The sequence below is a fragment of the Nansenia antarctica genome, assembly GCF_963989245.1.
Source record: "Nansenia antarctica genome assembly, chromosome: 1".
Taxonomy (NCBI): Eukaryota; Metazoa; Chordata; class Actinopteri; order Argentiniformes; family Microstomatidae; genus Nansenia; species Nansenia antarctica.
In genome coordinates, this window is record NC_137674.1 from 98,423,436 (window position 1) to 98,445,768 (window position 22,333).

The 22,333-nt window shown below is 47.0% G+C and overlaps 1 protein-coding gene across 1 annotated transcript in view; it reads left to right on the forward strand.

Annotated features, from left to right (window-relative positions):
* Positions 1-3,832: 3,832 nt before the first annotated feature.
* dnajc6 (DnaJ (Hsp40) homolog, subfamily C, member 6) overlaps positions 3,833-22,333 on the forward strand; it is a gene marked incomplete at both ends in the record, with an annotated part of 25,618 nt that continues 7,117 nt past the window's right edge. Inside the window, 9 exons of the mRNA XM_080546230.1 lie at positions 3,833-4,052; positions 7,738-7,888; positions 13,993-14,042; positions 15,187-15,335; positions 16,231-16,353; positions 18,904-19,037; positions 19,919-20,113; positions 20,416-20,533; positions 22,061-22,140. Of these exons, the coding sequence (XP_080402356.1) occupies positions 3,833-4,052; positions 7,738-7,888; positions 13,993-14,042; positions 15,187-15,335; positions 16,231-16,353; positions 18,904-19,037; positions 19,919-20,113; positions 20,416-20,533; positions 22,061-22,140 (1,220 nt within the window). The remainder of the gene's footprint in view (positions 4,053-7,737; positions 7,889-13,992; positions 14,043-15,186; positions 15,336-16,230; positions 16,354-18,903; positions 19,038-19,918; positions 20,114-20,415; positions 20,534-22,060; positions 22,141-22,333) is intronic.

Genomic DNA, 22,333 nt, shown 5'->3' on the forward strand with positions numbered 1-22,333 from the left:
ATAGGGCTTGGGGGATAGGACGTATCGGTTTGACCTTTGACTGGCGGCGAATGACAAATCAAAGGTTGGCATTTCTCCGGCAGCTGGGGTCCTAGCCTCACACACAGCTGAGATCGGCGCTCCAGAGATAATGACAGAAAGCGCACTGAAAGGTATGATATTAAAAATAATATAAATGTTTGTTTTGAATGGAGATATCAATATGACTACCTTGGGCTGGAGCATCGTAATGTGTATTGTGTGTCTCCCCCTTGGGATTTGAATATTACATAAGGATCCGTTACCCCTCCTGTTTATCCCTATGTAGATGTATTTGCATGCACTTGAGCCATCTGTATAATGTCGCCTACCTGCGTTTTAACATCCCAATGTCATCGACTCGTCATCGAGTGTTTATTTTCTATTTGGTCAGTGAAAGTGGTTTACCCTGTCTGCAGGCCTCTTATCTTTAATCGAGTATTTGGTCTAATGATGGGAGAACATAGCCCGCTCATCCCGTGGAATAATATGACGTGAAACAGCACTTGTCCTGTTGATGCTCTGTCCTTTCTGGATACATGTGTTGATTATGAGCCAAAACGTGTAGGCTACTCATTTGAAATAATATTATTATATATCAATATATATATATGATATGGATCATTCTGCATTAACCGCACCTAATGCAAAATGACGTGGGATACAGGCTAAACATGGGATAAATCATAAGGCTATTTTGATTAATCGAAATGAATGACAATTCTATAATATACCTATTTTGCTGACAGTTGTTGATATTTCACCCTCATTCTAACAGAATCGTCAACATGCGTAGGTTTGTGTTCTAACAGTGTCACACTACCGGAGCCGATTCACCTTTTAACGCTGAATGCGTGTTTATCGGAGGTTGGCAAAAGGGACCTAGAAAAACAGATATTTCAATAAATCAAACAAATACCATCTAATTGTTGTCCTTCTGAAATGAATCGTCAAGTTTAAATTGAAAGCAAATTGGTTTTTGCTGAGCCAGAATTCAAGGAAAATCCCTTGCATCATCCAAGACAGGCGCTGTGTCGCTGTGGTGTGGCAGAGTCGTCCCTCACACTGTCCTTGTGCAGCACAGTCACATCACATCACACGTCCGTTTTCCGTTTCCTGACCAGCAATACCGTTCTATCGGACGATGACACGACGTTATCGATGCCAGAGCCTTGTTTTGAAGGCAATTAATGCTCTGATAGAGACCGGGGTGGCTTAGACCAGGACCGTTATCTGCCAGCAACCAGTGTAGATGTGATAGCTTAACATTTGATCATGTATATGGCCATAATTGAGAGAAATTGACCTCTTACATTAGGCCTAATGCATTTTATGAATAAGTATAGATGATGATATATTCTTGATGCCATATTTAACTTACTGGTTTACACACACTATATAGGCCTATGGACAAACGTATTGGGACACCCGAATATGAATATCACACCTATAATATGTGCTTGTTGAACTTCTCATTCCAAAACCGGAATGGAGTTGGTCCCACCGTTGCTGCTACAACAGCTTCCACTCTTCTGGGAAGACTATCTACTACATTTTAGAATATGGTTGCAGAGATTTGCTCTCATTCAGCCACAAGAGCATTAATGAGGTCGGGCGCTGATGTTGGGCGAGAAGGACTGGCTCTCAGTCGGCGTTCCAATTCATCCCAAAGGTGTTCAAGGTCAGAGCTCTCTGTGCAGGCCAGTCAAAGTTTCCCAGACCAAACTCGGCAAACCCTGTCATTATGGACCTCACTTTGTGTTTGGGGGCATTGTCATGCTGAAACAGGAAAGGGCCTTCCCCAAACTGTTGCCACAAAGTTGGAAGCATACAATTGTCTAGAATCGCATTGTATGCTGTGGCATTAAGATTTCCCTTCACTGGAACTAAGGGGCCTAGCCCAAACCATGAAAACAGCCCCACATCGTGTCCACATACATTTGTGCGTATAGTGTACCTGTCCTTTCTAAGGATAATACAGAATCTCAATTCATTCATCCATGTCCATGCATTTGAAATAACAGCTGCATGGACAATACTATACACAGCTCAAGTCATTTACTATCTGTCGGTCAGTGAACCCTATCTAGCACATTCCAGGGCCTTAATCCAACACACACACACACACACATGCGCACACACACACACACACACACACACACACACACACACACACAGACACACACACACACACACACACACACACACAGGCATAGGAGGTGAAATAAACGTGGGTTTATGAGCTGATGGCCTTGTAAAAAACATCACAAGATCTTTGTTAAAGTGTAACCTCTCCTTAACCCAGGGTGTGCTATTAACATCCCATGACAGGCCCAGATGGTTCAACCCTGTTTGGGAACAAATGAATGTGGCATTTCAACCTATAGGCCTATAGGGAGATCCGCAAGTAAGTTATGTAATGTTATAATAATGTTGTATTGTAAATTAAGTAATGTTATGTAATCGCTACTGTTGTGGACCATGTTTATGATTGTCCTCCCCCATTTTCTGCATGGATGTACTCATCCATCTGCGAATTGTTGCCTATGTGTGCACTGCAGTGGAGGCTGGTGGAGGTCAAAATCGGAGCACAGGCTCATTGTAATGCATATGAATGGTTAGTTGTTATTACAGTGTCATTGGTTTTCCTTTTGAAAAAACACGGATCACAAATGGAAAAAGTAATAGCTGTCATTAACAGGCATGTGCTCTCTGTAGTCACAAAATGGATGATGACCTATGTGAATCCTATACAGGTGTGATCCCAACCATGTCAGATCAGAAGACACAAGGAGGCCAAGAGGCTTTGACATCAACATTGTTTATGATAGAAGCATTTCCATTGGCTATTGCCATGCCCTAAAAGAGCATCACGGGTAAATGCGGTAGTAGGCTGGCTTTGGGCTTTTCGGGGAAACTGGACCTCTACAATGGAAAGCGGTACTTTGTGTCCGGTTATGTGGGCATCATTTTCCTCTCTGACATTGCCATCCCACTGTGCTTTCAGTCCTGGGCTTCTCCTCTGAAGGGTTTCCCAGGCTCGAGTCCTCCTCTGAGCAACCATGCAACCCCTTAGTTGCCAGGGGATAGAGCCAAAGGGAGAGAAGCATGTTGCAGAACACCAAGTAGCTGACTTAGGGGGTAAATCTTCCTTCTGGGGGTACGTCTAGAACCTTAATTATCTATCTTGAGTGAAGTGCTCCGACTGACAAAGCACTATGCTGTCATACAGTGCTGACTAAAAGGCTTCACCACTTGAATTCCTTTATTATCCCCCTGTGAAGGTAGTGCAGCCTCAGACAGCGGACCATGCAGTGCTTGAATTATAGCCCCCTCAGCGGTGAGGCTGTTGAAATAATGTCGGATAAGATGTGTTCATTTCATTTCTTATCAAATATTGCAGAGCCCAGTGCCGAAATCTCTTCCACACACACATGCATTTTTGAAATTATTATTTATTTTGCTATAAATATTACTGCGTTGGAAATCTAACAATAGAACAGGCAATCCTCGGTTACCTACCGCCACACGGCTTTGTCAGGATTGGCTTCGAGCCAGCAGAGAGCCTGAAAGGACCCGTTAACTCAATAGGGACTGGCAGGCAGTGGATGTGCGGCGTAGTAAATGCGGTCCTGATGACACCGTCCTCCTAGATCCAAGAGAAAGCACGGAAACGGTGTAACTCTCTGGCTGGATTATTTGTTTTAGACATCGGGCTAAAAATCGGAGATCTTTCGTCCGGGACATGTGCATCATTCACTAGCTTTATTTTTTTTGATGTAATTCAAAAATCCTACGGCGCCGTGCTCATGTCATGAGCCTGCTGGGTGGCTACAAGAAAAAGAGCAGTTACGATGGCTATGAATCTTTGCAGTTGGTCGATAGCAGCGGCGGTGACTTCAGTAGTAGCGGGGGGAGAGAGAGAGGAGGCAGCGTTCACGGCGGCGGCTCGATAGCAGCGGCGACCCAAGGAGGAGCGAAGCGGCCAGCCCCGCTGCGAGAGGAGGACTGCAGCACCATGGACAGCAGCTCAGGTAAGCCAGGGGAGGAGGGGGTGCGCGGTGCGCTCACTGCTCAAGCCCAGTCTGGGGATAATCATGTCCCTCTGTTGCATGCAAAACGGGATAATAATGTCCCTTTGTTGCATGCAAAACGGGATAATAATGTCCCTCTGTTGCATGCAAAACGATAATAATGTCCCTCTGTTGCATGCAAAACGATAATAATGTCCCTCGGTTGCTCTGTTGCATGCAAAACGGAGTACTACTGAAATATTTCATTTGACATACGATTTTATTGCTAAAAGATACAGTGTTAAAATATACAATATGTTCGGTGTTTGTCGGTCTTTTTCATTGCATGTAATCGTGGTGTGTCTAATTATGGTGTTATCTATTGATTGATAGGCCTAGTAGTGTGTCACGATGCCATCTAAATAGCATTGATACGCTATTGAACATCCTTTGACATGCATAGGCTCGTGCCTTAGCCTGTTCTGCAGCTGCATATTCTGTCATAGAGCTGTAATTAATACTGGAGCCTAATTGACACGCACACGCACAGAAAGACCATCATTATCGATCGGTCACTATGCTCAGGTTAAGTGACGTAGAAGTCCGATAAATCAGCTAGTACTGTGGCCAACCCAGGACAATTAAGACTGTAGATTTAGAAAGCACTTCCATATTTGTGCTCACAAACCTGTCTCGAATGCAACGTTTCTAATTATGAGTGAGACGCCCAAACAGGCTGATCAGGGTAGCTACAGCTTGTTGTCAGTGGTAAAACAGTGGGAGTGTTATGAACAATAGCTAGCCTAAGGCCCCTTGGCACACTGCAGTGTACTGAAAAAGCTATTGCCTTTGGGACAGAGTCTTGTCTTTGTGAGATATGGGGTGGTGGTGTGTGTGTGGGTGTGGGTGGGGAGGGGGGGGGGATCCCTCTGAGATGGTGTGTCAGATGGGCTTGTCTGGGTTAGTGGATGGCTGGCCTCTGCAGTGTTGCTCCTGCTGCTGCTGCTACTAATGCTGAGGGTGATTGGGTCTCGATCAGAAGCTTCCTCTCTCTGATTCTCTGTTCTGCTAACAGCTCAGTAAACAGCTCATACAACAGCAGACTCCCACATCCATCTGGTCAGCCATGTCAGATTGGCAGGCCAGGCAGGCTGGGTGTGTGGGTGGGTGGATGTGCGTGTGTGTGTGTGTGTTTGTGTGTTTATTTGCCTCTGTGTCTATGTGTCTGTGCATCTGTGTGTTTGTGCCCCATTCATAGTCAGCCGGATGTGGAGGAGGATAAAGGTTTGGGGCTCTTGAAGGAGAGAGGCACATTCAGACTCTGTATTAATCTCTCTAGCCGGCTGGGGCTCTGTGTGTGTGTGTGTGTGTGTGTGTGTGTGTGTGTGTGTGTACGGACAGGGCTCTATGTGGGCCAGTGCCTCTCTGGGTCACACACACACACACACACACACACACACACACACACACACACACACATCAGAGGTGGCTGACTGGAGCAGGGAGGATATGCAGATGAAAGTCCTAAGGGGGCGGGTGAAAGCGTGGGGGCTTTTGGTGGGAGTTCAGAGCAGTAGCCAACTCTGAGGGACTGCTGTAGTGGCGGCTTTGATGTGGCCGTTTCCTCTGCCTCTAAAGAAGTCCACACCGGTCCGGTCACATGCTCTGAGAGGGGAAACACTAACCGGCCGTCTAAGGTAGCCTAGGATACACCAGGAGACGCTAACGCTATACCAGGAGACTCAAGCTAGGCTAACGCTAGTTTAATGGACTCCTAAGCAAAAAAGGAGACATGCTATCTATCACTGTATTCCCACTCATGCAAACATATCAATTTTTAGATATATTACGTATAATGTGTATATCAAAGGTATTCGAGTCCTTCAAGCCTAGCTTATTCTTATTCTTATTATTCTTATTCTTATTCTTATTCTTATTCTTATTCTTATTCTTATTCGTATTCTTATTCTTATTCTTATTCTTATTCTTATTCTTATTATCAAGATTTTATCTAGGAGTAGAGGCTGCTGATGAGATGTGTGTTTTTGATCTGGGTGTCTTTACAAGTGTTTAAATAGGGTTGGCGTCAAAACAGTGTGGTGTGTGCATGAGTGTGTGTGTGTGTGTGTGTGTGCGTGCGTCCCTCCGTGCGTGTGTGCGAGTGTGATTTAAAGTGTTATTCTCACACTCTTGAACGAGTTTCGGACACTGCGTTTTCACACATAGCGATAGCAACACGACTGGGCTTGTCACGCGCCAAGTGACACGATTCTGGTGTCCTCATCCACCCTGTCACTTCCGAGGTGCTGGCCGACCTGCTGACAGGTCTGAACACTGGAGATGAGAGAGAAGACGCAGCAGATCTGTTGATACGACTGGTGAACTGATGATTCACTTGCTTTGGTCAAATGTATCGATTGTAAGTCTCTTTGGAATAAGGCGTCTGATAAATGCTAAAAATGTAAATGTAAAATTAGATGGTTTGGTTGGAACTGCGCTCTGTTGACTCTGTGAATCATGTTGACGCCCCGGCCTAAGTGCCTGTGTCTCGATGAGAGGCCGGTCGGCCCCTCCGTCTCGTCTTAATAGGTATCCTCCCGCATTGCCACAGAGACGTGAATGTACACTGTGGTGATTGGCTGGTAAAAATACGTCCCTTCCGCCGACCCTCCGCAGGCTCTCTGCGGCCTATGAGAAAGATACCCGGGGATACACCCTTCACACAGGCTATATAACAGGTCATTGGGCTGACAGGGTCAAGGGTTAAGTCACTCCCCATAAAAAAAAAAACACTTCTACCTTCACGCTAGGTCACTTATCTCCCGGGACACCCTAAAATGTGATGCCGTCAAGTTAAAGTCTTGCTCGAAGGCGTAGGTGTCAAATCAGCCCGTTTTAGCTTTATTGATAAGCTTTTAGAATTTGGATGGCTCGTTAGAGAGCCATAGACCTGTCGTCTCTGCCAGAATATTGCTCCCCAACACACTGGCTCGGATGAAACACCGGCTCGGGGTCTTGGTGTCATGTGCTGTATGCAAATTATTGGGGAGGAGAGGAGAGGAGAAGATGGGGCGTGGAAGGGAGGAGAGGAGAAGAGAGGAGAGGAGAGGAGAGGATGGGGTGTGGAAGGGAGGGGAGGAGAGGAGAAGAGAGGAGATGAGAGGAGAGGATGGGGTGTGGAAGGGAGGGGAGGAGAGGAGAAGAGAGGAGAGGAGAGGATGGGGTGTGGAAGGGAGGAGAGGAGAGGAGAAGAGAGGAGAGGAGAGGAGAGGATGGGGTGTGGAAGGGAGGAGAGGAGAGGAGAAGAGAAGAAAAGAGAAGAGAGGAGAGGAGAGGAATGTACAGTATGTAAACCTGTGGGAGGCTACTGACTGCTGACTCAGAGATACTCTACAGCACCTGGGTGTGGTCCAAGACACATGCACACGCACATGCACACGCACACACACACACACATACACACACACACACACACACACACACTATCAGTCCAGATGGCGCTGTGCGATGCATGTTTTACGGTATACGATGTCACATGATGTGTCTGTACTGCGATATGAAACATCTCCATACTGTGTCTGTCATTCTGTCAGCCTCCCTGCATCTACGTCTGTGTCTGGTGTCCGTCCCTGCATCCTCAGTATGTGTGTGTCTGTGTCTCTGTGTCTCTGTGTGTGTTTCGTCCCTAAATCCTGATTGGCTGAAGGTCCTCCGTCTCCAGATATGGACGCCAACTACGGCGGCGGCCTGCTGGACATGGTGAAGGGCGGAGCCGGAAAGTTCTTCAGCAACTTCAAGGACAACCTGAAGGACACGCTGAAGGACACCTCCACCAAGGTGATGCACCAGGTGGCCACGTAAGTAGACCTCCACGCTTGATCCCACACCAGGGGAACCTTCCCCGTCCCATACCCCCCCCCCCCCCCCACCCCCTAAACCTCAACTCAATCCTGATCTGAGGGAGAGGTGCATTGGGCCCTGGCCCAGCCTAGTGCTATCACACCTGGGGCCTCATTTCTAGAAAGTACTGTGGATCAAATTTGATCTTACCCGTGTCGTACGTAGAAAACCACGTCAAAGTAGTGATTTATTACAATTTCAACGTGAGTCGATTTGACCGTGGAAACGATCGTAGCTCTACGTCAGGTATTGACTTACGTACGCACATTACCTACTGGTTATGCAGAGTTATTATACTGTAATTCATGCGACGTGAACGTGGCTCGTAATAAAATTAATGATGCTGAGAAAATGAGTTTAATTCAAGATTTAAAGGGAACTGATGTTTATGATTGTATTTCAGTCTTCCTTTATATTCCTCCGGAGCTGTCAAGGCAACGCCATCTCCCCTTCAACATGCCTATAGTGCGCGAGGGGGCACGCACACATGCCTGACACTGAAGTCACTGACGCTGTGGGGATGCTAAAATTGTCCCCATATCAAATCCACCATCCCCCCTGATTTTCTTTTACAACTGGTTGTCATGATCAAACGTTACAAATGCAACTTACCGAGAAGCCACCCTTCTCTGCCCTCTCCCGCTCACTTGGCTTAATTGAGCCGCTATAATTGAGCCGCTATCACAGGGCGTAAATACAAAGCTCATTCACCTGCGTTCAAAGTATATTTGGTATTTATATACTTTAGTACGTATGCAATTTTAAACAAGCGCAGCCCGTTTTATAAATAATGCTTACGTCCATTTAGAAAAATGTGCTTACGTGCATATATAAAAGTCAAAGATGATGTTCACGTACTTTTTTATAAATGAGGCCCCTGATGTTGAATGAATCAACTGATCTTCAACAACTGATTAACTGAATCAGGTGTGTCAGGGCAGAGTTGGAAGCTAAAACCCTGCAACACTGGGGCCTCTCCAGGATCCCGGATCCACTCTGGTCCAGGTCTGGTTCTCAGGCTAGCCTGGGGGGGGGGGGGTGACCCGGTCCTCTCCCCCCAGTCCGGAGCACTCAGGCTGGGTGTTAGCAGGCTGGGTGTTAGCAGGCTGGGCGTTAGCAGGCTGGGTGTTAGCAGGCTGGGCGTTAGCACGCTAGCGTGAAGGGAGGAAGCTGGTCTATCACCCAGCTGAGATGTTTACGTGTCCTCTGACATGGCCAACTATGGCAGCACTGTGGAAAAATAGCTCAGGCTATTCCTACGGTGGGCGTCAGCTGACGCATAGAATGTGTCACACACCCTCCACAGGGTATATGAGTACAAATGTGTGGTAAACAGTGCAGGGTAGGAGTAGTAGAAGAATGGGAGGTGGCAGAGGAGGAGGGGGAGAGGGGGGGGGGCGTAGGAGGGAGACTGCAGAGTCTGGCACCGCTGGGTCCTGAGAGAGTGTTTCTGCGCAGGCGTCTGCCCTGGGGACACAAAGGGCCTTCTGTACAGTCAGACAGAGAGCAGGCCGCTCGAGACCCACGCCATGTCCACCTCTCTCTCTCTCTCTCTCTCTCTCTCTCTCTCTCTCTCTCTCTCTCTCTCTCTCTCTCTCTCTCTCTCTCTCTCTCTCTCTCTCTCTGTCCCTCCTATCCCCCCTCTTTCCCTCTCCCTGCTCCCCAACCCTCCTCCCTCTCCCTCCTCCCCTCCTCAACCCCTTCTACATCAGGACAGTGTCTGTCAGAGGAGCGAGAGATGGAGGGAACGTCTTCTCCCAACCAAAAATGGATGGGAGACCCTCATGACCCACTGTTGAGAGGCCTGTTTCTTTACCCTTCTTCCCTCATTTCTCCTCTCCTCCTCTTCCCCTTCATCTTCCCTCTCCTCCTCTTCTCCTCTTCCTCTCATCACTCCTCTTCCCACCTCACCTCTTCCTCCTATCCTTTGCTGTTCTCTCCTCTCCTCCTCTCCTCCTCTCCTCCACTCCTCTCCTCTCCTCACCCCCTCACTTTATCTCTTCTCTCCTCTCTGAATTATTCATCACAGCTCATTGTGCCTAATACCCTGTGTAGGGATGATACAGGGGGATTCATTTCACCGCAGCGATAGCCTGGCTCTGTATTAGCTAGCTAGACTACTACACTGAGCACCTAGGCCCAGGATATACTATCATTTGGACAGGCTCTGTGTACTGTACTGTATTAAAACACAGTTAGCTAGCACAAAGCCTATGCGAGCTCACTCGAGTGCTAACCCTAGGACTTCGATGTATTCAAATCGGGATTTGAATTGAAGTAATGAAGCGTAGTCTTTTGTTTAGGTCTTGTTCAATGAGAAGGGAAGCCAGTCATGAAGTCATCTCTCAGAGCAACAGGGTCCCTGTGTGTAAGGACACGGTGACAGACCGCAGTGCTCTGTTCTCACTACAGAGTGGTGTACCGGGCTGAAAGGCAGGATGTCCTTGGCCCGCACCACAGACCTATTCATCTTTGTCTGTCTCTGTCTCTCTCTCTGTGTGTGTGTGTGTGTGTGTGTGTCTCTTTCTCTCTCTCTCTGTAGCTCTGTCGCTTTGTCTCTCTCTGTCTGTCTCTCCCCCTCTCTCTCCCTATCTCTCTCTCTCTTCCTCTCTCTACGCTCCCCCCTCTCTCTTTTTCCCTCTGTCACTCTCTCGGCCTCTCTCTGTACACAGCGAGCCATCCAACATGGCCGACATGTTTACCTCTGTGTCAGAGGCCTCTATTTATAGGCAGTGTCCTGTATAGATCTCTATTGATTTCTATACAGAAAAGAATAACATTTATTTCATATGAATTCTCATAACTGTAAGTATACTGTTGGATGATGTCACAGTAGTGTAAGGTGATCAACTTCTCCTCGATTTAATTGAGTCGTCACTTACAAGCGAGTTCGTTTAATCTCAACGAGACGTTCTTGATATCACTTCTTAAGATGATATGATCCAATCAAATATTAGGCACCACTACTGAACTGTTCATTAAGATAATATTTATTCAAGCACATCAGCAAGCAATAATAGTTCATTTCCATGGAAAAGAGTCTTTTCTAGCTTCACCTCTGCAGGCCTATCTCAGCTAGCCGTCAACAAGTTAACTGCAGTGGCTCCACCAAAAACAAGAGTCCCTCTCACCTCCGTACATAGTCCTTTATACAATTCATTAAACATTTTGGGCTGGGTGATGCCCCCCCCCCCCCCCCCCTCTATCTGGTAGTTTTCCAAGTGTCAGCACAAATCCGTTGCAGCTGCAGAAAGTCTTCTCGTTAGCATTGGCCTTCAATTCCTCCTGTGTGGGTGCGAGAGTGTACTGTATGTTATCAGCTTGAGTGTCCTGCTAGCGTCTCGTTCCCATGGTGATATCGTACTTTGTATGAGCAGAGCATTGTGTCAGTGTCCTTATCAGAATGTCTTGTTATCAGAATGTCTTTGAAGTTACACAGTACTGTGTAACTATTGAAGTTACACAGTAATATTAGGATTCGATTTACAAGTTAGAAGAATAGACTTATCATTAATCATTAGTTATGAAAGTACAGAAAAATAGAATATTATAACAGCAGGTGTAAAATGGTTGTTAGCACATAGGTAAAAATAAGTAATTTACAGGCAGTTTGAATCATAAAACGTTCTTTTAGTCAGGAGCTTGTATTTCTTCTTGTCGCTCAAAAACAGAACCTCTCTTTTGGCTTTGCGTGACCTTCCTATTGTTCTCAACTGACCGCATTCACATATTATTTAAATGAGCACATAGTACATGATTTATCACTTCTAGTTATTTTAATACAAATTCCCAACAGTAGCGATGTGAAACCACATGAAAATGACGGTAAAAAAACGATAGTGCTAGTCATGTGACCAGAGCGTGACACTGGGATGAACTGGGGTTGCCTAGGTGACCAGTAGGAACATGATACGGAGACCCGTTTATTTAACCCACTTACCGCAGTATGGGTGTGCTGTGTGTGTATGTGTGTGTGTATGCATGTCTCCGGTGTCTCTAATCTTTAATTTCAGTCTGAAGTAATCCAGTCTGAAGTGACTCTTGTGTGCGTGTATTCAACATTGCACATTAATAAAGCACCTGTGTGTGTGTGTGTGTGTGTGTGTGTACAGTATACTTCTCCCTGCCTGTCTACTATAGCCATGTCTGTCAGGCCCACCAGTATAGTCCAGGGGGGGGGGGCGGCAGGGAATGCTCTAGTATGCAGAGTGGCTACAATAGAAGGTCAGAGGCTGCTAATCTGCATGCTACAGCACCATTGGCCTCATGCGATGAAACCTGACACCTGCCCCTCCTCCTGAAATAGCCCCAGGCAGGCAGGCAAGGCAGGCAGGCAGGCAGGATCTGTGCAGCAGCCACCGCTAGCAGCTAGGTTAGCGCTCATGCTTGCCTACAGAGCACATAGCACCCCCCCGATCAAAAATAGACCCAACGCCTTGTTGTCCAATTAGCTTGTTATGGGGATTTGCTCACTGCGGCTTCCTTCCCTCCACTTCCCTCCCCTGGCCTCCCCCTCCTCTCTGCCCTGCCTCCCCTCCATTCCACTCCTCTCCCCCCTGCCCTGCTCTGCCCTCCTTCCACCTCCCCTGCCCTCCTTCCACCTCCCCTGCCCTCCTTCCACCTCCCCTGCCCTCCCTGCCCTGCCCTCCTTCCACCTCCCCTGCCCTCCTTCCACCTCCCCTGCCCTCCTTCCACCTCCCCTGCCCTCCCTGCCCTCCCTGCCCTGCCCTGCCACCTCCCGTCCCCTTCCCTGCCCCCCCCCTCCCCCTGCTTTTTATTTTATTTTTTAGATTAGATTAGATTAGATTAGATTCAACTTTATTGTCATTGCAGAGTACAAGTACTAGACAACGAAATGCAGTTTAGCATCTAACCAGAAGTGCAAAATAGTGATATAAGATGATATAAAAAAACATGATTTAAAGACATGCCAATGATAGTGATAGGTACAGTATGGCATGTACGGTAGTTTAGAGGTATATATACAGTTCTGAGCTATGTACAGTTAAGGTAGCTTAGGTAACTTACAGTTAAAGGAAGCTTAGGTGACTTACAGTTAAAGGTAGCTTGTCGAGTCTTGCCCAGGTGATTGGTTTGTAACCAATCACAGGCCAGGTTAGGTTATGGTAGCCCCCCCCCCGGGCCATATGGCTGCTCCCACTCCTCAGAGGCTGTTGGCCTAGAAGATAATGGAGGATTTACTGTCACCTCAGGCAACACAACCCACACTTGACGTGACACATGACTTGTTACTCCGTGCTTGTGTCCTCTCCCCTGTGTGCCCACACAGACTCCAGTGACATCTGGCGAATGACTGTGATGTCAAACGATCATAGATAGGAGCGCTAGGAGAGTGGATTTGATTGGAGAATCTGGGCAGTCGTGCTTGAAGCATTTGCATACACACTGTCTCTCAGGCCTGAGCTTTAATGACTTTACTCACTATGGTGACTTACTTTATTTGAATGCTTCTGCTCAATGTTTGAGATCACTAGACACTGTATACCATTGTGCATTGAGATTTGTTGCTTTTATATACAAAACTCTCCTTGGGATGGTCCCAACGTACCTATGTACATATCTATCTAGAAGGCTAAATCATTACTTGCGCTCCCAAGATGTTCTGCAGTTGCTTGTTCCTCGTGTCTCTATACTTAACGCAGCCACCTATGCATTCCTGATACTGCCTTATGTTCATTGTTTTATACTGTATATCTGAAACCTAATTGTGTCTGTCTTTATATGCTGCCCTCTTGGCCAGATCTCTCTTGGAAAAGAGATTTTAAATCTCAATGAGTATTCTCCTGGTTAAATAAAGGTATAATAAAAAAAAAAGAACGTTGCCCATTTGATGAATGAAGGCCTGCATCTTCCTCCTCTGTGTGCCACAGAACAGGGGCAGAGAAGGCAGACCATCCGTCTGTCGACCGACACATGATGTTGTAGATTGCAAAATGATAGCTTATTGTATATCAGAGTTGTGTGAACAGTGTGCGTGCAGGAAGTTACTGCATGGAGTTACATGAATCTGTTTGAATTGAGGAATTCATCTGTGTTTCAGTTACACCAAAGGAGAGCTAGACATTGCCTACATCACATCACGGATCATAGGTAAGTACAGATAGCATTGCACCATACCTTGTGTGTGTGTGTGTGTGTGTGTGTGTGTGTGCGTGCGTGCGTGCGTGCGTGCGTGCGTGCGTGCGTGCGTGTGTGCGTGCTCGTGCTGCATGTGTTTGTCTGTGTGTGTGTGTGTATGTGCATGCGCGTGTGTGTGTGTGTGAGAGATTTCCATCAGCAGTGTTAATTTACTGCATCGCTGCACTCTGTGTCAGTGCTCAATGGGGGTCTGGCAACACTGTGTTCATTGAGAGTAGAGGGGTTCTGTTTCCCTTCCTCTGGTAATGGCTTTTCCCTTATCACTTCTTCTCTTAGCTATTGTTTTTGTGTCATTTAGTGAGGGAGTCTTTGGGCCTCACTGGTTCCCCCTTCACCCAGCCATATGCTCCTCCCAGAGTGTGTGTGTGTGTGTGTGTGTGTGTGTGTGTGTGTGTGCGTGTGCATGTGCGTATGTGTGTGTGTGTGTTTACACTGCTTACACACTCCCTGCACCACACACAGCTCTGCAGGAGGCCTTGAGGATTGTGGTGTCTCCCTGCATGGTCCACAATGATGTTACACACCGTGTCTTCCTCTTTCACTCACAGCAGGCAGGGTACTTGTAACACACACACACACACACACACACACACACACACACACACACACACATTCATTGTGAGGCTGACTGAGTATAGCAGCAGTTTGTCCCCCAGATGCAGAGGCAAAGTCACAGTCAAGTGTTACCTGAGGGTCTCTCTCCCATCATGCATAGTGTGACCTTTGACCTTCCCAAATGAACACACACGCACACACACACACACACACACACACACACACACACGCACACACACCTATAGTATCAAACCTGTTATCGCAGCACTGACAGTCAACCCAATATCCTCAACCCAGTTTTACTAAATTAGAGCTATTTTTACTTTACTTTACTGCAATCATTTTAATTTGTAGTATTCTCCCCTGCCAGTTTTCTACATGGTTGTCTGTAGTCCATTCCCTCACCACGAGGGTCTCCATGCTGCACCATTGGGACATAACAGAACTGGGTTTTCAAACAGAAACCTCACCAGCCTCATCATCACCATGGTGATTGGGTGATCGCCCATAATATGTCTCCCATTTGTTTTCTCCCGGCTAGTGATGTCATATCCTGCGGAGGCAGTGCAGATTGGCTACCAGAACCACGTAGAGGACATCCGCTCCTTCCTGGACTCTCGGCACGCCGACCACTACACTGTGTTCAACCTATCACAGCGCAACTACCGTGGTGCCAAGTTCTCCAATCGGGTGAGAGCGGCCTTCACCTTCTTAGAAAAAAGACTTACAGACGACCAATCACTCTCTAGATGTTATACTGATAGGACACGGCCGATGAGTTCCCCTTGAGTTCCAAAATGATTCTTAGCGGACCAGTAGGGTTCTATGGTTCGTGGAACCATAAAGGGATTTCCTTCAGGGACATTAAGTATGGAAGGAATATTGTGCATTCCTATGAAAGAATAAACAGGGCCGGTAAGACTCTTAAATGAGTTGAGCTATAAAAGAGAAGTGAATGGACCATCTGTGACTAGACCAGGATAGGTTTCCTTAAAGTGATCTATGTCATTATTGTTAAATTGACTATATGAGGTCCCTGGCTTCAATCTGGCTAGATAGTTTTATTTGGTTTATGGTTCGCAGTGGCCACCCACCCATGACTCTCTCCAATGTGGCTAATGAGCTCCCCCCCTCTCTCTCTCCTGAGTCATTAAGTGACTCATCATAAACTCTCTTTTAAAGTCACGACGCGGCTCATAGGCTTGTATGATACAGTTGAAAATGATGCATAGTGCCTGTCTGATGCAGGCACAAGTGGGCCTTTTGCAGTTCCCAGTTTCTTCTCCTCATGCTGACATTACGGTGTACAGAAAGGAAACTGTGGAGTCGACATGGCTCCCTATCTGGTGTTTACATGATTCATCATGGTAACTCATGTTTTGGTGAATTTGTTGTGACTGCACAAGGCGTTACTAACCTCTCTCTCTCTCTCTTTTTCTTGTTTTCTCTGCTTGTCTGTCTCTTTCTCTGTCTCTCTGTCTCTCCCTCCCTCCCTCCCTCCATCCTTCTCTCTCTCTGTCTCTCTCCGTCCCTCCCTCCCTCCCTCCCTACCTCCCTCCCTCCCTCCCTCCCTCTCTCTCTCCAGGTGTCTGAGTGTAACTGGCCCTCCCGCCAGGCTCCTAGCCTCCACAACCTGTTTGCTGTGTGTAAGAACATGCACAACTGGCTCAAACAGAACCCCAAGAACGTGTGCGTCATCACCTGCTCGGTAAGAGGACACACACACACAAACACACACACACATTTCTTTCTCTTCTCTTCCCCTCCCTTTCCTTTCCTCCTCTCTTGTTGACATACTTTTTCTTTCTCTCCCTCCCTCACTCCCTCCCTCCCTCCCTCACTCACTCCACCCCGCCCCCCCTTCTCCCCCTCTCATTTTGGCCATAACTCTGTGGTTTGTGGGCCTGCCTTGATTCCAAGTGAAACACAGCTTGCAGTACTTAGGCTCCTCTGCTGGTTTCTGCTGTGGTTTAGTTTCCACTCAGTGATTCCTCTGGCATCACCCCTGTTTAGGAAAGACACACGCTCTCTGTATTCAAGAAAGAAAAGAATAATAGAATAGAATAACAACCTTGATGCTTAGTCATCTACAGAGAGCGAGAGAGTGAAAGAGCGAGAGAGAGAGATAGCGAGAGGGAAATCGAAAGACAGAGAGAGAGACAGAGAGAGGGGGAGATTAATAGGTCTATGGTGTGATCCAAGGACACCCGAGGGAGAGAGAAAGAAAGAGAGAGAGAGAGAGAGAGTTTTTGTGGTCAAAGTATAGAGAGCTCAAAGTATACAGAGGTCAAGTATACTCATCCAGTATATGTAATATAACACCTGTACTCCAATGCTGCTTCCCATGTGTCCATGTGGTCTCACTGTGGGCTGAGCAAGCATTTACTCTTACTCTATAACTCTTTATGAGAGTTCCTCAAGGTTTACTGTGCTTGCGCAAGAGTGCTGCTTCCCCTAGAAACAGTAGGCTGTTTGTCTTATCCTCGCATTACCTTGGAAAGGATGTATTTATAACTTAGGATATATTTATGATAAAAAACGTATAATAAAAAAAACCACCCTGGAGGATGTTATATTTAGATGCAACCTGCAGTGCTCTCACACCCGTGCATGTCAGCAGACAGAAGCCCACGCTGTCTGACAGTGTAGACCCCCTGGGGATCCAAACAGAAAGATGTGGGGACTCAGATTCATATTAGATCAATTGTTTTATGTCCTTAAGAAGGACATTTGTTGTACAGAAGCAGATAATAAAAAGAGAAGATAAAAGATAAAAAGACAACAAAAACAACAACAACAACAACAACAATATCCACATACACCAACAGGCCTATCTATAGGAGAGTCAGGTAGGCACTAGAGTGTTTAACACGGGTGTGACAGGCTATGGGAGGTTCAGTGGAGGCTGCCTTCCATGACCTCACCCGGGGACGCTGGTGGAGGTAGAAATCGGAGGTCGGGCCCATTGTAATGCATGGAATGGAATGAGGAATGGTATCAAAGCTGCCCCGGTGAGGTTATGGAAGGCAGGGCATTCGGACAGGGGCCCTGCTAGTCTCTGATGATATGTTTTAGTCTACATAAAAACAAAAGCGTACTGTCACTGCGCCTCTTGTTGTGTATGTGGCATGTTAGCAGTCGTCCCGGTCCTGCCGTGCAGCCTATTCTGACATGTTAGACTCTGTGTGTGTGTGTTTTGATTGATTGATTGATTTTTATTTGGGTAAAACATACAGACAGTACATCCCAGAGGATAACACGTAAAAGAGTACTGAAACACTTGTTTCCAACGTGGTCCTCGTCGGTAGACAAACAACAACAACGACAAGAACATACCAAAACAATACACCCAAGAAACACAAAGAGCAATACAATACACAAGAACATACAAGATACAATCAGAATACAGTTTGTCATTCTTTACACAAAAGTGCTGCGTATCAGTGTGGATGTGTATGGGTAGGAGTGTGCATGACTGCATGTAGACGTGTAAGGCTAGGTGTACGCATTGTATAGTTAGTAAAATCAAAGCCTAATGCCTGTGGAAAACTGTCTTCCAGAGATGTACCATGACCTGACCAGTAAAAACATTTAGAGATTGCGCTACCTTAACTGTCAGAGGGAGACTGTTCCAGAATAAAACCCCTCAATAATAAAAAGAGCTCCCAGTGGCAGTGGTGTTCACCCTAACCACTGTGCAAGAGCGTACGCTGGCTCTAGTATTATGCTCATGCTGGGAGCGCACCAGTGCAACTTGACTGCTCAATTAAGCCATTTATGACCCTGAACATAAGTTTCAGCTTGAGCTGCTCTACTGGAAACATGTTGACTGCTCTAAATTCAGGTACCCCAATGTGGGTTCTGGAGGGAGCGTTCAACATGTAACAGATTATGTTCTTTTGCATTACCTGTAACTAGTTTGTTTTAGCTTGGCTGACAGACCACTAAACCAGGCTGAACATGCATAGTTGAAATGACACTGTATGAGTGCAGACACCAGCAACCTCTTAATTCTAATTTTAAGTTTGTGTGTGTGTAAAAAAAGTGAACAAGTTTGACTGCAGGAGAAACCATATGTTCTCTCATGTTCTCTTATGAACTCATGTTCTCCAATAGACTCACATTCTACTATGTTTCACTGTTTTACCATGTGTTATTGTACACTAATGTTCTCCTATAGACTCATGTTCTCCTATAGACTCATGTTCTCTATAGACTCAGGTTGTCCTCTGTTCCGTCCTCTGTGGTGTGTGTTCAGGACGGCCGTGCTGCCTCGGGGGTGCTGGTCTGTGCCATGTTCTGTTTCTGCCACCTCTTCAGCAGCCCAGTGCCCTCCATGCAGCTGCTCAGCGCCAAGAGACCCGGGTCTGGACTCTGGCCCTCGCACCGAAGGTAGGACACCATGGAGGGAGTGTGTGTGTGTGTGTGTGTGTGTGTGTGTGCGCGTGTGTGCACGTGTGCGTGTGTGTGTGTGTGCGTCCATCTCCATCTCCACCCCCCCCCCGAAAACCACTAGGAGTCTTTACGATTTATTTTATTTTGCGATGGCTGAGTTGTTGTACATGGCGGTGGTTTTATCATATTACCCATAATTCTTGGCCGTTAGCGAGTAGCGGGGATGCTAAAGAGGTGCCAGACATATGCACCAGACAATCAATCAGCATGGCCTGCCCCCCCCCCCCCCCCCCCGACCTCATAGCCAGCCAAACGTGTGGTCACAGAGTTGTTTGTCTCTAGAACAAAGATTCCTTCATCTGCAGAGAGAGAGAGAGAGAGAGAGAGAGAGAGAGAGAGAGAGAGAGAGAGAGAGAGAGAGAGCGAGCGAGCGAGCTGGCTTATGAAGACATGGAAAGAATGAGGTCTTGTTACAGTATGTTGTTCTATTCTCTATGTCTTCTCAAATCTAAGAGAGAATAGATTCTGGAAGCATTCAGATGCAGAGGGAACATGATTTCATGTACGTTCGCTCCATGTAACATTCACATTGTTTTCATATCACAAGATGAACATGTTTTGGGACGTTCACTTCCTCTTTCCAATTCAGTGTGTTCCGTCCTCCTTTCTACTTCCGACAGCCTCCACGGCTACACGACGGGGGGTTTTAAAACCGAGGACGGACCTCTCGCATGGATGCCACAGACTATCAAACTGTTATACCGAGAGGGCATCCTCATGGTGCCAGAACTACATCTGCGCTGAGAAGTCTCAGGCAGGATTAGGGCTACTTCATCAGCAGAGTGTTTGTTGTATTGACTCTCTACCCTCCTCTGCAGGTACATAGGCTATGTTTGCAGTATGGTGTCGGAGAAGCCCACCCTGCCCCACTCCAAGCCCCTGGTGATCAAGGCCGTCACCATGAGTCCGGTCCCCTGCTTCAACAAGCAGCGCAGCGGCTGCAGGCCCTTCTGTGACATCCTCATAGGAGAGACCAAGATCTTCTCCACCGCACAGGACTACGAGAGGATGAGGTGGGCCCTGTTCATTCACACACACACACAGAGTGGTGTGCGTGTACACACACACACACACACACACACGCACGCATATACACAAGCATGCACGCATGCACACATACACAAAGCACTCACACACAAAACACACATGCACGCACACACACACACACACACAAACTAAAGTAGCAGCACCTGATAATACATTGTTCTCCCTACCCCACTGCCCTCTCGTTCTTCCTCTCTCTCTTAATCTCTCTCTCTCTCTGTCTCTCTCTCTCCCTCCCCATCTTCCCATCACTCCCCCATCCCTCTCTCAGAGAACACAGGGTTGGGGAGGCAAAGGTGGTCTTCCAGCTGGGTGCGAGTGTACAAGGTGATGTGGTAATCTCTGTCTATCACATGCGCTCCACCATCGGGGGACGGCTGCAGGCCAAGGTAGGGGCTAGCCTAGCATGCTAACACGGCACTGAAGCACTGTCACTTACCACAGGCCAAGGTAGGGGCTAGCTAGCCTAGCATGCTAACACGGCACTGATGCACTGTCACTTACCACAGGCCACGGTAGGGGCTAGCCTAGCATGCTAACACGGCACTGATGCACTATCACTTACCACAGGCTATGGTAGGGGCTAGCCTAGCATGCTAACACGGCACTGATGCACTGACACGAGACGAGAGACAGATTATGGGAGATAGTGTTTGCCGTGTGTGTGTGGATGAAGATGTACACATTGACACACATAGAGGATTTTCAGGATTATCACCTAATCTGACAGATTTTACATGCTCCGAATGAACATTGCACTAACACTGCACTAATGCGTTCAGATTAGATTACATTACAGTGTAGATTATAGTGTGCTCTGAGACATTTGTACGTGCTTAGTATTGCTATATTGGCACTTTGTAAGATGTAACCTCCCACCTATTCAACAGAATCTTCTGTTTCAGTGATATACTTCTTCAGTGTGATCAGGGCTGGACTTAGGGGGGTGGGGGCCCCTGGGCTTGAGTCATTGTTCGGGCCCCTACCTACACTAAAAATGATAAGCTACAACTACACCAACCAGAACCTATGACCAGAAACACACGTATCCCAATGGAGTATGTTATTGGCATAAAGCACATGAAGAAAAAGCAAGTGTTAGGCCTGAACCAAGCGGTCAAATGTGGCAGAACCCCAGAACAGACGGACACAGAGACAAGGGTGACAATAATAAAAAAAATATTTAATAAAGACAGACAAAATAACAAACCTACACTAACAGGGCCTACGTGGGGGGAGTGTGTGGGTGCCTGAGACGAAATGTAAGTGAGGTGTGTATTGGACAGCTACAGTATGTGTCTGGGCGCGAGTGTCTGAACTCATGAAGCATCTACGACTGGTTTGAAAAACCCAGTAAGTTTTGGAGTTTTTCTCAGTGTCTCCCTTTCGCATTCCACTTTTTCATTTTTCATTTTTCTTTTTTGCGCTCCACTCTCGTAATTCCTCCTGTCCGCCATGATCATGACATTGACAATCGCTCCACCAAAGATGATGCCCCTGCCCTGCGCGTGACGCGTCGATGTAAACCTCTCCATTGGCCTAAATATACAGTATAATTAAACAAATTAAAACACGTCATTCATCAGAGCGTCCAGTAGGAATAGTGCTAGGGGCTGTATTTCCATGCCCGCGGGGGAGGGGGGGGGGGGCTGTATTTCCGTGCCCTGCGCTGCGACAAAACATTTTTCTTCCAATTTGAACGTAATTTATGAATTCAAAATCAAAGAGCAAATATTTATTCATACATTTGGATTTATTTTGGGGCCCCTTGTAGCCCGGGGCCCCTGGGCTCAAGCCCAGGGTAGCCCATGCATAAGTCCGGCCCTGAGTGTGATACATGAAAATCATCCACTGAAGGATCCAACTGTAATCTCATCCATGTAATCTGTAATCTGCTTCCTGTCTGATGTTTGCAGGTGACCAACACACAGATCCTGCAGATCCAGTTCCACACAGGGTTCATCGCTCCAGGGACCACCGTGTTAAAGTTTACAAAGTGAGCGCCGCTCTCCTGCTCCCTCTGTACAGGACATTCTGAACCGGACCCTCTCCTTTGAAACGAGTGATGAAAAGTCTCTGTGTCCTCTCTCTGTTCGGTTGTTAAGTCTGACGTCAAACGTGACGTGTAGCAATTTCCGGGTCCAAACCAGAAATTCCCCGCACCAGAGTACCAGTGTACTAAAGCGGTA